The sequence below is a fragment of the Pongo pygmaeus genome, chromosome 1, assembly GCF_028885625.2.
Source record: "Pongo pygmaeus isolate AG05252 chromosome 1, NHGRI_mPonPyg2-v2.0_pri, whole genome shotgun sequence".
NCBI classification, from domain to species: Eukaryota; Metazoa; Chordata; class Mammalia; order Primates; family Hominidae; genus Pongo; species Pongo pygmaeus.
Window position 1 is genome coordinate 144,184,669 of NC_072373.2, and position 15,295 is coordinate 144,199,963.

The 15,295-nt window shown below is 37.1% G+C and overlaps 1 protein-coding gene across 8 annotated transcripts in view; it reads left to right on the forward strand.

The window, feature by feature from the left end:
• The window catches only part of COL24A1 (collagen type XXIV alpha 1 chain), a 428,817-nt gene that overhangs the window by 241,233 nt on the left and 172,289 nt on the right, over nt 1-15,295 (forward strand). For all 8 annotated transcript variants that reach the window (XM_063653313.1, XM_054478067.2, XM_063653314.1 and 5 more), the window contains 2 exons: nt 13,201-13,254; nt 14,629-14,682. In XM_063653313.1, coding sequence (XP_063509383.1) covers nt 13,201-13,254; nt 14,629-14,682 — 108 coding nt within the window. The remainder of the gene's footprint in view (nt 1-13,200; nt 13,255-14,628; nt 14,683-15,295) is intronic.

Genomic DNA, 15,295 nt, shown 5'->3' on the forward strand with positions numbered 1-15,295 from the left:
GAGAGTTTTTAGCATGAAGGGCTGTTGAGTTTTGTCAAAGGCCTTTTCTGCATCTATTGAGATAATCATGTGGTTTTTGTTGTTGGTTCTGTTTATGTGATGGATTACGTTTATTGATTTGTGTATGTTGAACCAGCCTTGCATCCCAGGGATGAAGCCAACTTGGTAATGGTGGATAAGATTTTTGCTGTGCTGCTGGATTCAGTTTGAAAGTACTTTATTGAGGATTTTTGCATCAATGTTCATCAGGGATATTTGTCTAAAATTCTCTTTTTTTGTTGTGTCTCTGCCAGGCTTTGGTAACAGGATGATGCTGGCCTCATAAAATAAGTTAAGGAGGAGTCCCTCTTTTTCTATTGCTTGGAATAGTTCCAGAAGGAATGGTATCAGCTCCTCTTTGTACCTCTGGTAGAATTTGGCTGTGAATCCATCTGGTCCTTGACTTTTTTGCTTGGTAGGCTATTAATTATTGCCTCAATTTCAGAACTTGTTATTGGCCTATTCACAGATTCAACTTCTTCCTGGTTTAGTCTTGGGAGGGTGTATGTGTCCAGGAATTTATCCATTTCTTCTAGATTTTCTAGTTTATTTGCCTAGAGGTGTTCATAGTATTCTCTGATGGTAGTTTGTATTTCTGTGGGATCTGTGGTGATATCTCTTTTGTCATTGTTTATTGCGTCTGTTTGATTCTTCTCTCTTTTCTTCTTTATTAGTCTTGCTAGTGGTCTATCAATTTTGTTGGTCATTTCAAAAAACCAGTTCCTGGATACACTGATTTTTTGAAAGGTTTTTGTGTCTCTATCTCCTTCAGTTCTGCTCTGATCTTAGTTATCTTGCCTTCTGCTAGCTTTTCAATTTGTTTGCCCTTGCTTCTATAGTTCTTTCAATTGTTATGTTAGGGTGTTAATTTTAGATCTTCCCTGCTTTCTCTTGTGGACATTTAGTGCTATAAATTTCCCTCTACACACTGCTTTGAATGTGTCCCAGAGATTCTGGTACATTGTGTCTTTGTTCTCATTGGTTTCAAAGAACATCTTTATTTCTGCTTTCATTTTGTTGTTTACCCAGTAGTCATTCAGGAGCCGGTTGTTCAGTTTCAGTTTCCGTGTAGTTGTGCAGTTTTGAGTGAGTTTCTTAATCCTGAGTTCTAATTTGATTGCACTATGGTCTGAGAGAGAGTTTATTGTGATTTCTGTTCTTTTACATTTGCTGAGGAGTGCTTTACTTCCAACTATGTGGTCAATTTTGGAATAAGTGTGATGTGTTGCTGAGAAGAATGTATATTCTGTTAATTTGGGGTGCAGAATCCTGTAGATGTCTATTAGATCCACTTGGTACAGAGCTGAGTTCTAGTCCTGGATATCCTTTTTAACCTTCTGTCTCGTTGATCTGTCTAATATTGACAGTGGGTTGTTAAAGTTTCCCATTATTATTGTGTGGGGGTCTAAGTCTGTTTGTAGGTCTCTAAGGACTTGCTTTATGAATCTGGGTGCTCTTGTATTGGTTGCATATATATTTGGGATAGTTAGCTCTTCTTGTGGAATTGATCCCTTTACCATTATGTAATGGCCTTCTTTGTCTCTTTTGATCTTTGTTGATTTAAAGTCTGTTTCATCAGAGACTAGGATTGCAACCCCTGCTTTTTTTTGTTTTCCATTTGCTTGGTAGATCTTCCTCCATCCCTTTATTTTGAGCCTATGTGTATCTCTGCATGTGAGATGGGTGTCCTGAATACAGCACACTGATGGGTCTTGACTCTTTATCCAATTTGCCAGTCTATGTCTTTTAATTGGGGCATTTAGCCCATTTACATTTAAGGTTAATATTGTTATGTGTGAATCTGATCCTGTCATTATGATGTTAGCTGGTTATTTTGCCCGTTAGTTGATGCAGTTTCTTCCTAGCATCGATGGTCTTTACAATTTGGCATGTTTTTTGCAGCAGCTGGTACCAGTTATTCCTTTCCATGTTTAGTGCTTCCTTCAGTTCTTGTAAGACAGGCCTGGTGGTGACAAAATCTCTCAGCATTTGCTTGTCTGTAAAGGATTTTATTTCTCCTTCACTTATGAAGCTTAGTTTGGCTGGATATGAAGTTCTGAGTTGAAAATTCTTTTCTTTAAGAATGTTGAATATTGGCCCCCACTCTCTTCTGGCTTGTAGAGTTTCTGCCAAGAGATCCACTCTTAGTCTGATGGGCTTCCCTTTGTGGTTAACCTGACCTTTCTCTCTGGCTGCCCTTAACATTTTTTCCGTCATTTCAACCTTGGTGAATCTGACAATTGTGTGTCTTGGAGTTGCTCTTCTCGAGAAGTATCTTTGTGGCGTTCTCTGTATTTCCTGAATTTGAATGTTGGCCTACCTTGCTAGGTTGGGGAAGTTCTCATGGATAATACCCTGAAGAGTGTTTTCCAACTTGGTTCCATTCTCCCCATCACCTTCAGGTATACCAATCAAATGTAGATTTGGTCTTTTCACATAGTCCCATATTTCTTGGAGCCTTTGTTCATTTCTTTTTATTATTTTTTCTCTAAACTTCTCCTCTCACTTTATTTCATTAATTTGATCTTCAATCACTGATACTCTTTCTTCCACTAGATCGAATCAGCTACTGAAGCTTGTGCATGCATCACGTAGTTCTCATGCCATGGTTTTCAGCTCCCTCAGGTCATTTAAGGTCTTCTCTACACTGTTTATTCTAGTTAGCCATTCATCTAATCATTTTTCAAGGTTTTTAGCTTCCTTGCGATGAGTTCCAACATCCTCCTTTAGCTCGGAGAAGTTTGTTATTACTGACCTTCTGAAGCCTACTTCTATCAGCTCATCAAAGTCATTCTCTGTCCAGCTTTGTTCAGTTGCTGCCGAGGAGCTGCGATCCTTTGGAGGGGAAGAGGCACTCTGTAGAATTTTTAGCTTTTCTGCTCTGGTTTCTCCCCATCTTTGTGGTTTTATCTACCTTTGGTCTTTGATGATGGTGACCTACAGGTGAGGTTTTTGTGTGGATGTCCTTTTTGTTGATGTTGATGCTGTTCCTTTCTGTTTGTTAGTTTTCTTTCTAAGAGTCAGGTCCCTCAGCTGCAAGTCTGCTGGAGTTTGCTGGAGGTCCACTCCAGACCATGTTTGCCTGGGTATCACCAGTGGAGGCTGCAGAACAGCAAATATTGCTGCCTGATCCTTCCTCTGGAAGCTTCATCCCAGAGGGGCACCTGCCTGTGTACTTGGCCACTTTGTTTACCTACTCAAGCCTCAGCAATGGCAGATGCCCCTCCCCCTGCCAGGCTGCTGCCTCACAGGTCGATCTCAGACTGCTGCTCTAGCAGTGAGCAAGGCTCCATGGGCATGGGACCCGCCAAGCCAGGCACAGGATATAATCTCCTGGTGTGCCATTTGCTAAGACTGTTGGAAAACTGCAGTATTTGGGCAGAAGTGTCCCGATTTTCCAGGTGTATTCTGTCACGGCTTCCCTTGGCTAGGAAAGGGAAATCCCCCGACCCCTTGCACTTCCCAGGTGAGGCAATGTCCCACCCTGCTTTGGCTCACCCTCCATGGGCTGCACCCACTGTCCAACCAGTCCCAGTGAGATGAACCAGGTACCTCAGTTGGAAATGCAGATCATGCTGAGAGCTGCAGATCAGAGCTGTTCCTGTTTGGCCATCTTGGAACACGACTATTTGACTCTCTCTTTTGTGAGTCTTTCTTTTGTTTTTGTTTTTTGTTTTTTTTTTTCTACCTCTTGCCTCCAATGAATCTTCATTAGATTCTCTTCTTGTTCCTGGTTTGTCATCAGCGTACGTACTACATCATTCTTATTATTTCAACAATTGATTATTCTATGGAGACACAAATCAGTATTCCAAGATAGACTCTTTAAGAGCACAACTATCTGTTGGCTTACTTCGTCACTTTTCCTCTAACAGTGGCTTTTCTCCTGAGCTTACTGTTTTTTTAAATGATGATATTGTCCTCATACCAGTCATTACATTTAATCTGGACTATTATAATGATTTGTTTGTCCTATTTTCTATTTTTCCCATTTCTACACATTAAACACAGTGATATTAAATTACCACCCATTCAAGTCTAGATATGATTACATTCCTCCTTTACTGAAAACCAATAATGATTCTTCTACAAGCACACATTCTTCTGCAGATACCACAAACACAAATTTCTCAAGCCCTCTATAGTATATAACCAATGTATCTATCCCAGCCTATTCCCCTACACATATTCTGTATCCCAGACAATGTGGATTAACTTTGTGTTTGCAAATGTTTTATCATTTGCTCCCTCCCATCTTTAGCTCAAAACATTCCCTCTGCTTGGAATACACTTTCACCATTTCATCATGTCAACATGTAACCATACCTGAGATGCTGCCTTCTCTGTAAAGTCCTTTCTTATGTTTTCAACCAGATATAATCTCTTCTGCCTTTGTGTTAGATATTATTTTACTTCTTCTTCTATTAACTTTTAGAAAATATACATTTACCTTATTCCAATTTACTGGATTTTGAACTCCTTAGTATATTTCACTCATCTTTATATCCTCTCCAGCTAAATCTTAGCAGAGGATCTGTTACGTGAACAAATAAATATGCTTAATTTTATTTTCTTCACCTCATTTTACATTTATTGAAGAAATTGATTTGCAACTGTACTAAACTGGAAATTGATTCAGTGCACTTTCTGTGAGATTAACTTTCGAGTAAACTAATTGAGCTAGATTTCACAGTTTTTCAATTTTATGTTAATACGTAAATTCACTGTATTTTTAGGATAATACTAACTGCCATAATAAGTAAACCTAAATATTTTTTGTTGTTTTAACACAACAGAAAGTTATTTTTGCCCATGTTAATTATCTGGTGAAAGTGTTCCTAAGTAGCTCTCCCCTACAAGTTGATTAAGAAAACCAGGTGCTCTCTCTTGGTTTTTGTTGTTGTTTTTATTTTTTAAGAGACAGGGTCTCACTGTGTCACCCAGGCTGGAGTGCAGTGATGCAATCATAGCTCCACTGCAGCCTCCAACTCCTGGGCTCAAGCCTCCCGCCTCAGTCCTCTGAGTACCTGGGACTACAGACACAGGCCACCACACCTAGCTAATTTTTAATTTTTCTTTTTTTGTAGAGACAGGGTCTCACTTTGTTGCCCAGGCTGGTCTTGAACTCCTGGCTTCAAGCAATCCTCCTGCCTTAACCTCCCAAAGTGCTGGGATTACAGGCATGAGCCAACATGCCTGGCCCAGGCTCCCTCTTTCTTGTGGCTCCATCTATCTCTTAGGGTCATTAGCACTTGGGGTAAAAGTAGAGAAAACCACATGCTTCTCCTCTTAATAATTGCCATGTCATATCAGCTTAAAAGGGCATATTGCATCAGTCAGTTTAGGCTAAATTATGCTGGAGAAAGAAACAGCCTGAATATATTAGTGGTTTACAATAATAAAAGTTTATTTCTTACTTGCACTCTATACACTGTGGGTTGGCTGTGACTCTGTTACATGTTATCTGCATTTGGAGACTCAGGCTTAAGAAGCAGTGCCTGTGTGGAACATGTTTAGTCTCATGGCAAAAGGAAAAAAGAAACTGACTTAAAAAAAAAAAAAAGTGACACATGTCACTTTCTATTTATTTGAAGTTACATAGAGAAGAATGGCATTAATAAGATGCAGGGGTATATTCCTCCCATGGTGAGGGGCACTCCAAATTATATGGCCAAGTCTGACATCAGTAGCATAGGGAGGTATAATCCTTCCACAGAAAGGAGCAGTGAATATTTCGAACTGTGAAACAATCTACTATACCATTTTTTCTTTTCACATTTTAACATTTTAAAAATTGAGATATTTCTCATGATCAGTGGTAAATTACAATTGCTTGGGAGATTTTTTTTATCTATTCAGAGATTTAAAAATATTGGTGTATCTTACAATCCATGATATGTTAGATTCCATGAAATTTGGCAGACCTCAGCTTTAAATGTCTTTGTCTAATTCATCTATTATTTCCAAGTGTGTAGACAGTTTCAAAGAGTAATATAGACTTAAAAACTGAATAGATTTAAAGCCTATATGTTCACATTCCCTACCACTGATATAAACCTTTGTTGGCATGCTTATTTTCAGTCTGTAGTAGAGACAGCCTAAAAACATTAGAAAAATGGAGTGAGAGAAATTTGCAAAGGGAGAAAAACAGACAAATCATCATAAGATAGACTAGAAAGCTTAGAAATAAGCCATGTATAAGATAAGAATGGCACCATAAACCAATGGGTGGGTAAGAAATAGTATTGAATATATAGTATTTGGAAAACTGGGTCCCTGTATGCAAAAAATTAAAACTGGATCCCTGTCTTATACCATATGAAAATTGAACTCCAGATGGATTAAAGAAACTTTTCTAGATAGAAAAGTTAACACCAATAGAAAAGAATGCCCATTATTTAATGACATAGAAATAAGGAAAGCTTTCTTAGACAAGATCCAGAAAATACAAATCATAAGGCAAAAACAAAACAAAACAAAACAAAAACACTGGATATGGCTACATAAAAATTAAGGACTTCTTGTCAATGAAAGATATCAAAAATAATTTCACAGGTGATTTATCACAAGAAGGAATTTAGAACATCTAAAACCAATAAGGTTCGGGCACAGTATCTCATGCCTGTAATCCCAGCACTTTGGAAGGCCAAGGCGGGCAGATCACCTGAGGTCAGGAGTTCAAGACCAGCTTGGCCAACATGGTGAAACCCCGTCTCTACTAGAAACTACAAAAAAATTAGCTGGGCGTCGTGGTGCACGCCTGTAGTCCCAGCTGCTCAGGAGGCTGAGGTGGGAGGCTGAGGTGGCAGGATCAAGCTGAACCTGGGAGGCAAAGGTTACAGTGAGCAGAGATCATGCCACTGCACTCCAGCCTGGGCGACAGAGCAAGACTCCATCTCAAATAAATAAATAAATAAATAAATAAAACCAATAAGAAGTTTATACTTTAAATATATAAAAAATTCCTGAAAATCATCAAGAAAATATAGGAAATCTTAATGGGAAAAAATAAATTGAGCAAACACATGGATAAGAATTACACAGAAAAAGCCCAAAACATGAATAAATAAAATAAAATAAAACCAATAAGAAGTTTATACTTCAAATATATAAAAAATCCTGAAAATCATCAAGAAAATTTAGGAAATCTTAATGGGAAAAAATAAGTTGAGCAAAGGACATGGATAAGAATTAAGCAGAAATAGTCCAAAACATGAACACATAAATGAAGTTCAGACTCAGAGAAACTAGTTATCAGAGAAATTCAAAATAAAAAAATAATGAGCCACTACTCTACATACAGACATTAGCCTTATCCTAAAGTTGTGTATATAATTCCCATGTGTCTTCTGCCAGTAAGAAATTAGATTATTGTATGCGTTTTAAAATTTTGCACAAAACACATAATGATGTATCCTTTTGAAAAGGATTTATGCTGTTTTCTCACTCAACATTATATTCCTAAAATGTTTATCCATGTTGATACATATAGATCTGGTCTATTAATTTTAGCTGGTGTTGAGGTTTGAGGTTTTCTGTTTATTTCTCAGTATTGGTCATTCAAGAGTTTTCTTTATTGTATGAATGCATTTTAGTTTATCTGTGTCCATACTGATAATGCCGATGATTCTACTTTTGTACTTAAATAATACAGCAATGAACGTCTTTCTATATGTCTCCTAGTACATACATGTGAAAGTAGAATTCCATGTGAACAACTAGAAGTGCTAAGTTGTAAGTTAGGGGCATCTTCAATTTTACTATATATGATAGATAAATGGTTCTCCAAAGTGATTGTACCAATTTATACTATTTCCTGCTGTGTATGTATGAGTTCTTCTTTCCTTACATTCTAGCCAACACTTGTGGTATTATCAGATTTGACATATGTTTTGGTTAGACTTTTTAAGGTACTGAAATAGTACGTTTTTCTTTTTATATATTTTGGAGACAGGGTCTTGCTCTGTCACTCAGGCTTACTGCAACCTTGACCTCCTGAGTCCAAGCAATCCTCACACCTCAGCTTCATGAGTAGCTGGGACTACAGGAACGTGTTGCCACACCCAGCTAATTGTATTATTATTATGTATAGATTATTTATAGAGATGTGATCTCCCTATGTTGCCTAGGCTGCAAGGAAACCATTTTTAATCTATGTTCTCCAACTTTAAGTTTTATTAAAGATATCCATGGGCATGGCTGGAACCCTGTGAACTATCTACTTTTTAGTGAGAACCTCTATCTTCCAATTATGCCCGTTTGACTGACTGCACCTTTTAATACTTACATGAAGTAAAAAACTCAGATGCCCTATTGGGACCAGGTAGATAGTATAAGTAAGTAAAATGGGCCATGTATAAGAGACAATAGGGAATAGCAAAGTAAAGAGTGCATCTGGATCTCAACAGTACAACAGTTACTTAGTTCTGTCCAATATTTGCCTTTGAGAATGTTTGTCTACATTTGCTAGGTCATCTGAAGCTAATAATTTTATAAATCTTTATATATAAAGTATTTATATGTAAAATCTCCAGATTTTTAAATGTTTTTACCTACTTCAGTTTAGTAAATGCTATAGGCTAAGCGGAATACATTTGTAGGTTATATTGTTCTGGCACACATGGGATAAGCTAAATGAGCCTACTGCATTCACTCTCCTAGATCATATGTCTTAGAAAAGGGATTTATCACTTTGGGAGGCCAAGGCGGGTGGATCACTTGAAGTCTGGAGTTCGAGACTAGCCTGGCCAACATGGTGAAACCCCATCTCTGCTAAAAACAAAAACAAAAAATTAGCCGGGCATGGTGCTCTGTGCCTGTAGTCCCAGCTACTCAGGAGGCCGAGGCAGGAGAATTGCATGAACCCAGGAGGCTGAAGCTGCAGTGAACCAAGATCATACCACTGCACTCCAGCCCAGGCGACACAGCGAGACTCTGTCTCAAAAAGAAAAATGATTTTTTCCGAATAGTTTGACTAGTCTGTGTTCAGTTTCTGTTATTTTGTTTACTGTCTCACAACAGATAGCTCTATTTCATTTTTCCTGCTCAGATTTGATTGACAGTATTAGTTAGGGTTTTCCAGAGAAACAGAACCAACAGGATATAGATATAGATAGATTGATTTATTATAAAGAATTGGCTCACATGATTGTGGGGGGCTAAAAAAAAAAATCCCACAGTCTTCCATCCACAAACAGGAGATCCTAGAAATCCAGTATAGTTCCAGTCCAAGTTCAAAGGCCTGAGAACCAGAAGAATTGACAGTGTAAGTTCTATCAGAGTCCACAGGCCTGAGACCTACAGCACTGATTATTTAAATTCTATTCCAAGTCCAAAGGCCTGAGAACTAGGAGTCAATGCTGTCCTAGTTCAAAGGCAGAAGAAGACTAATGTCCCAGCCTAAGCAGTCAGATGGAAAGAAAAGTTTCCTTTCTTTGCCTTTTTGTTTTATTCAGATCCTCAACAGATTGGACAGTGCCCACCCACATTGGGGAAGGCAATCTACTTTGGTCAATTTACCTATTTAAATGTTAATCTCACCTAGAAACAACATACACTCAGAAATAATGTTTAGCCAAATGTCTGAGCACTCGGTAACCCAGTGACCTTGACACATAAAATTAACCATGACAGCCCTCCCCATTGTCAAGTTGACTCCCAAATGCATCTCTTTAAACCATACTTAACCTTCAAATAAAGACAATAATAAGATCATAATTCTGCCTAACATGATATCATTATCCTGCATGTAACCAAAAACTCACTAACCTCTTTTCCAGAAGAGGATGTAAAGTCCTTGAGTGACGTTTACTCTTCTCCTTTATAACCTGTAACTTAAATACTATGATGTAAAATTAACCATACTTAGATACTGTTATAAGGTCAATACATCTTATGTTATATGATAAAGAAATGAGAGGCCAGGAGCAGTGGCTTACACCTGTAATCCCAATACTTTGGAAGGCTGAGGTGGGCAGATCACTTGAGGTCAAGAGTTCAAGACCAGCCTGCCCAAAATGGTGAAACCCTGTCTCTACTGAAAATACCAAATTTAATCAGGCATGGTGGTGCACGCCTGTGATCCCAGCCATTCAGGAGGCTGAGGCAGGAGAATCGCTTGAAGCCAGGAGGCAGAGTTGCTGTGAGCCAGGATCGCGCCATTGCACTCCAAGCTGGGTGACAGAGTGAGACTCCATCTCAAGAAAAAAAAAAAAAAGAAAGAAAAGAAAAAAAGAAATGAGAAGAAAAGAACCAAAGATATTTGCTGCACACACACACATTCATGACAAAATAACAATGAAATACTCATGACAATTATAGTCTTCATTTCTGTAACTGGTCACATGGCCATAGCTGGTATTTAAAACTGCCTTCTCCACTGCCCATTCTTTATTCCGTTTGCCATCAGCAAGCACTTTAGCTAGTTGGGATCTGTACCTGGTGGGGTATTATGAACTGAATGTTTTTATCCTCTGCAAAATTCATATGTTGAAATTCTAATGACCAGTGTGAGGTATGAGGTGGTGTAGACCTTGGGAGATGATTAGGTCACAAGGGCTCTGCCATCTATGAACCAGGAAGCAGGCCCTCGCCAGATACTGAATCTACTGGTGCCTTGATCTTAGACTTCTAAGCCTCCAACACTGTGGGAAATAAATATTTGTTGTTAAAGTCACCCAGCCTGCGGTATTTTTGTTATAGTAGCCTGAATGGACTAAGACGTGAGGTGACCCAAACCTTCATTCCAGAAGAATTTGGGCCACTAGTAAGTAGTCCTGCCTGAACTGGGTTGTTGTAATTTTCCATTGACCTTAATCACAGAGCATGGTGATATTAAGAAGTACCCTAACGGATCTCCTGTATTTTATTCATACTCTTCCTTACCTCCATTGTGAAGTAGTAGTCTCATTTCCCTATGGGAGGCAGAATCAAGCAACATAGCCAACACAGTAACTCCCTTCTTTGTCTGTTGATTCAGGGGCATAAGAAGCCCAAAGTGGCCGGATGGCAGTCTTAACTTCTAGTTCAGTGGAATCATCGTTGTGTCTCCTGGTGGAAGCATTCCTCCTTCTGGAACTAAGACCTTTAGTCCAGCAGAGCATGAGCAGAAACAAAAAATTTTCTAGTGGATGACTAGGGGTAATAGTGAGTAGTACCACTCCCATTTCCACCCCTTGATTCCTGGCCCCCAAAATCCTAGTTATAGGAGAAACAGCACCATATGTTAGACACTGATTCAGAGCATATATAGCCTTCTGGAAAGCCTTGCCCCAACCCTGCAAAGTATTGTCACCTAGCTGGCCTTGTAACTGAGTCTTTAAAATGCCGTTTCACCGTTTTATCAAACCAGCTGTCTCAGAATGGTGGAGAACACAGTGAGACCAGTGAATTCCATGCGCATGAACATTGATAATAGATTGTCTCAGAATGAAAGTGTTCAGTCTCTTACACTTAAAAACCACAGAAACAAATTATTAAATCACTTCCAACTAGATTTAAGCCATAATATTAGCATAGTGCCTAAAAGTATACATCAGGGCTGTCCAATAGACGTATAATGCAAGTCAAAATTATAAGCCACATATATAATTTTAAATTTTCTAGTAGCCACATTAAAAAAGACAAAAAGAAAGAGGTGAACTGATTTTAGTAATATTTCATTTACACCAATATATCAAATCATTATCATTTTAATATGTAATCGATGTAAGCAATCAGTTAGCTATTTTACATTCTTTCTGTGATAAGTCTTCAAAAGCTGGTGTCTTTTACATTTACAGTATGTGTCAATTTGCACTAACCACATTTCAAGTGCTCATGAGACACTTAAACTCATCCATACCATTTAACCTCCTCTGCATCAGCCAACTGTTTAATTCATCTGCCTCATCTGTCAAAGGGGAATCATGATAATACTACTATATCTGCTGGTTGTGAAGACTAAATCAGGCACATAGAAAACACTTAATATACGTTATATATATGGGATCATTAGATAGATAGATAGAGATCTGTAAGGGTAAAATCATGCTTAATGCATTAGATAAACAACAAGTCATTTTTCATGAGTCAATGCTTTCTGTATGCTAATGTATACTATCATATGATAATCTATCTAAGCAAGGTCTTTGCATGGTAGCTATTGAAAAAAGTTTCATTTGTCTTTAAATAAAAGTAGAAAGTAACTGCTTATGATTTAAGACAGGAAAGAGATTATGTTCTTGTCAAGGTTGTTCTGTGTTATTCTTTTTGCTTTCTGTACTGTTTGAAGGAGAAATAATTGAGAATCCATAAAGACAAAGATGGAAAAACCCTGAGACGTGTTCACTCTGAAATGGTGTAACTGATTACCTTCTTTAACATCTTCTAGCAAATCAAATTCATTCCTTACTCAAGCTATTTACTCTACCTAGAATATTCTTCCTCCCTTCTTTGGCTGGCTGGCCTCTTATTATTATTCAGATTTCATATTAAATGTCAGGCCTCAGTCTTCCCTGACCATCTGTGCTAAAATAGGTCTTCTCTTTTATTCTCCTCTTCAGCAATATTATTGTTTCCTTTATGAGCTTATGTCAGAATTTATAATTGTTTAACTTTTAATTTAGTTGCTTTTGTCTCCCTGTTATGAGACCCTCCCTCAAGAGGGCAGGGTCTAGATTTGTCTTCCTCACTAATGAAATCTTAGCAACCATCACAGTGCCTGGCACAGAGTAGGCACCAAATATTTCTTGAGTGGATGAATGAATGATAGGCATGTTCTGTCCCCTTGTGTATTGAGAGGCTTTCAAAAAAGGTAGTTACAGAAATGATTTCTTAAGCTAATATATCCACATCAAACAGGTATGAAAACTTCAGGGCTTTTATAAAATCTAGTAGAATGTCAGTTCCACATGGACAGCAACAGTGGATTTGAAACTCATTGCCTCCCAGCGTAGTGCCTGTTATATTTTAGGCACTGATATATTTTTGTTGGCTGACTGAATAAGTTAATTCTGATATAAAGTCACAGACTGCATAGCTATACAAAGAGGAATTTTACTCCAAGATAACATTTAGGATAAGTTAGAAAGAAACATAGTGATTACAGGTGATTTAAGACCCCGGCACTACAATAGCAATACAATATGTGTGTATTTTCTGTTATTTTTTTTTTCCTAAAAGGGACCTGTTGGCTTACCTGGAGAAGTTGGGATGACTGGAAGCATTGGTGAAAAGGTAATTTTTTAACAATTACTTTGTTTTATAGGAAGAAATCTAGGCTAAATTCAAAAGGCAGACTTTCATATGATCTTTTATGTTAATTAGAAATCACTGATAACTTTAGCACATTACCTATACTGAATATCTTAAATATATTGAAATGTAGCTAACAGCATGTAGGTTTCTAATTTTTAAAGGGCAGAGTACCCTTTTGATTATAAAGTTGTGATCTGAAGAGAAAAGATGGAACAGTCTAGATTTCTAACTAGAAAATATTATCTAAATTGACTTCATGAGAGCAAGCCTCCTATGAGAGGCTTGAAAGAAAGCAGTTTTTGAAAAAGAAGAATAAGTTACCATTTTACCTTTCTCTCTCCCCATCTTGTGCTTGAGCTTGTTCCTATTTCCATTCTTACTATTTTCTTGAACTAAAATATCCTCTCTCCTTCCCTCTGTTTTTTCAAAACCAAACTGTTGGACTCCGCTGAATTCCCATCTCCTCTATGAAGTCCACAGACTCCTCTCATCCTTCCTAATTTCTTCACTTCTTGGACTTAGAATAGTACCACATAGTCTAAAATTTACTTACTCTCTGGTTGTTTCATCTCTGTTAATATCATGTCTGCAGTGTCTGCAGTTACTCAGGGTAGAATCTAAGTTAAGTTTTTTAAATATCTCTTCTAACTCTCATGTACTACATTCTCAATTACTTAAGTACTACATACTTAATATATACTTATTGATTTTTTACTAACAATGTAACAAAATATGAGTGCAGTTAAAAAATTTTGCTTTATAATTTTTTTCACTCAGTTATTTCTGTGCTGAGTTAAATCTTCTATACTAAAATGCTGATACTCTTGAGAATTTTAATGTGAATCAGTTTAGTCTTTGTAAGCTGCTATGACAGATTTGATTATCATGATCTTCCAGACTTATTTCTTATGGCACTTAATTGTGGTATGCAGACTATAAAATAAAATTTTCTTAAATGGTTACGCAGATTTGTTACATTTTAATATGCTTTGATACTTTCACTATTCTCATATTTTGTATGTCTCATAAAATGGTAAGCATTTCTTACAAAACTTTAACATATGATGTGTACTCACTTTTAAGTCTTGTTTATCCATAATTTCTATTTTCTTCATTTTAATAAGGCCTTTAATATTTTTCTCTGAAAAACATCTTAAGATAATTTTATTTTATTAAAAGTCTAACAATTTTAAGATAAAGTGCCAAATTTGTAAATTTAAAAATTATTGGAAATAAGAATGATGTATGCATGTAAGACATGATTCTGGCTGACAGTTTTTCTTTCTAGGCTTAGCTTAGTCATCACTAATTAATATGCCGTATGTTACTCTTTTTTCTTTGTTCTCTTAAAAGGGAGAACGTGGAAGTCCAGGCCCACTAGGTCCCCAGGGAGAAAAAGGTGTTATGGTAAGAGCTCAGTGATTTGAAAAATATGTTTCCAAAGAACGTAATAAAAGTAAGTCATTCCAGAGATGGAATTGCCTGGGCTGGAATTTAACTGAGTAAAAAATGTTAAATTTCCCATAGAATTTTATTTTTATATGGTTTATCTCCCAGAATGCTGTGTGATACTAAGGTACTCAAAAGCATGTAAATGAGATGCCTTAGTCAAATGATTCTAGTTTTAGGAGAGAAATTTGACCACCACAATTTGCTAAAAAAGATAAAGAAGAAAATTCAATTAGAATTCTACATACTCTGGTTTCTCTTCGGATCGTATAAATCTTTCACCTTTTAAAATTAGAGTTCTACTTATTCTTCTACAGCGTATAGTTGATATGACACATATCAGCATTGCCATTCTTCCATGAGTTTGTGGTCATGATGTAGTTTTTTGACATACGAGAGCTTAGAATCCAGAATTCATCTTATTCTCTTACACTTTTAATATAGGAAATAGCTGACAAATTTTATATTTGGGTTGCATCTTTTTAACTTACTAAATAGTTTTCTAAGTATGGCAGGAACTGGAATGAATAATTATTATCAATAAAAGGATATTCCGTACAGAAAATACCTT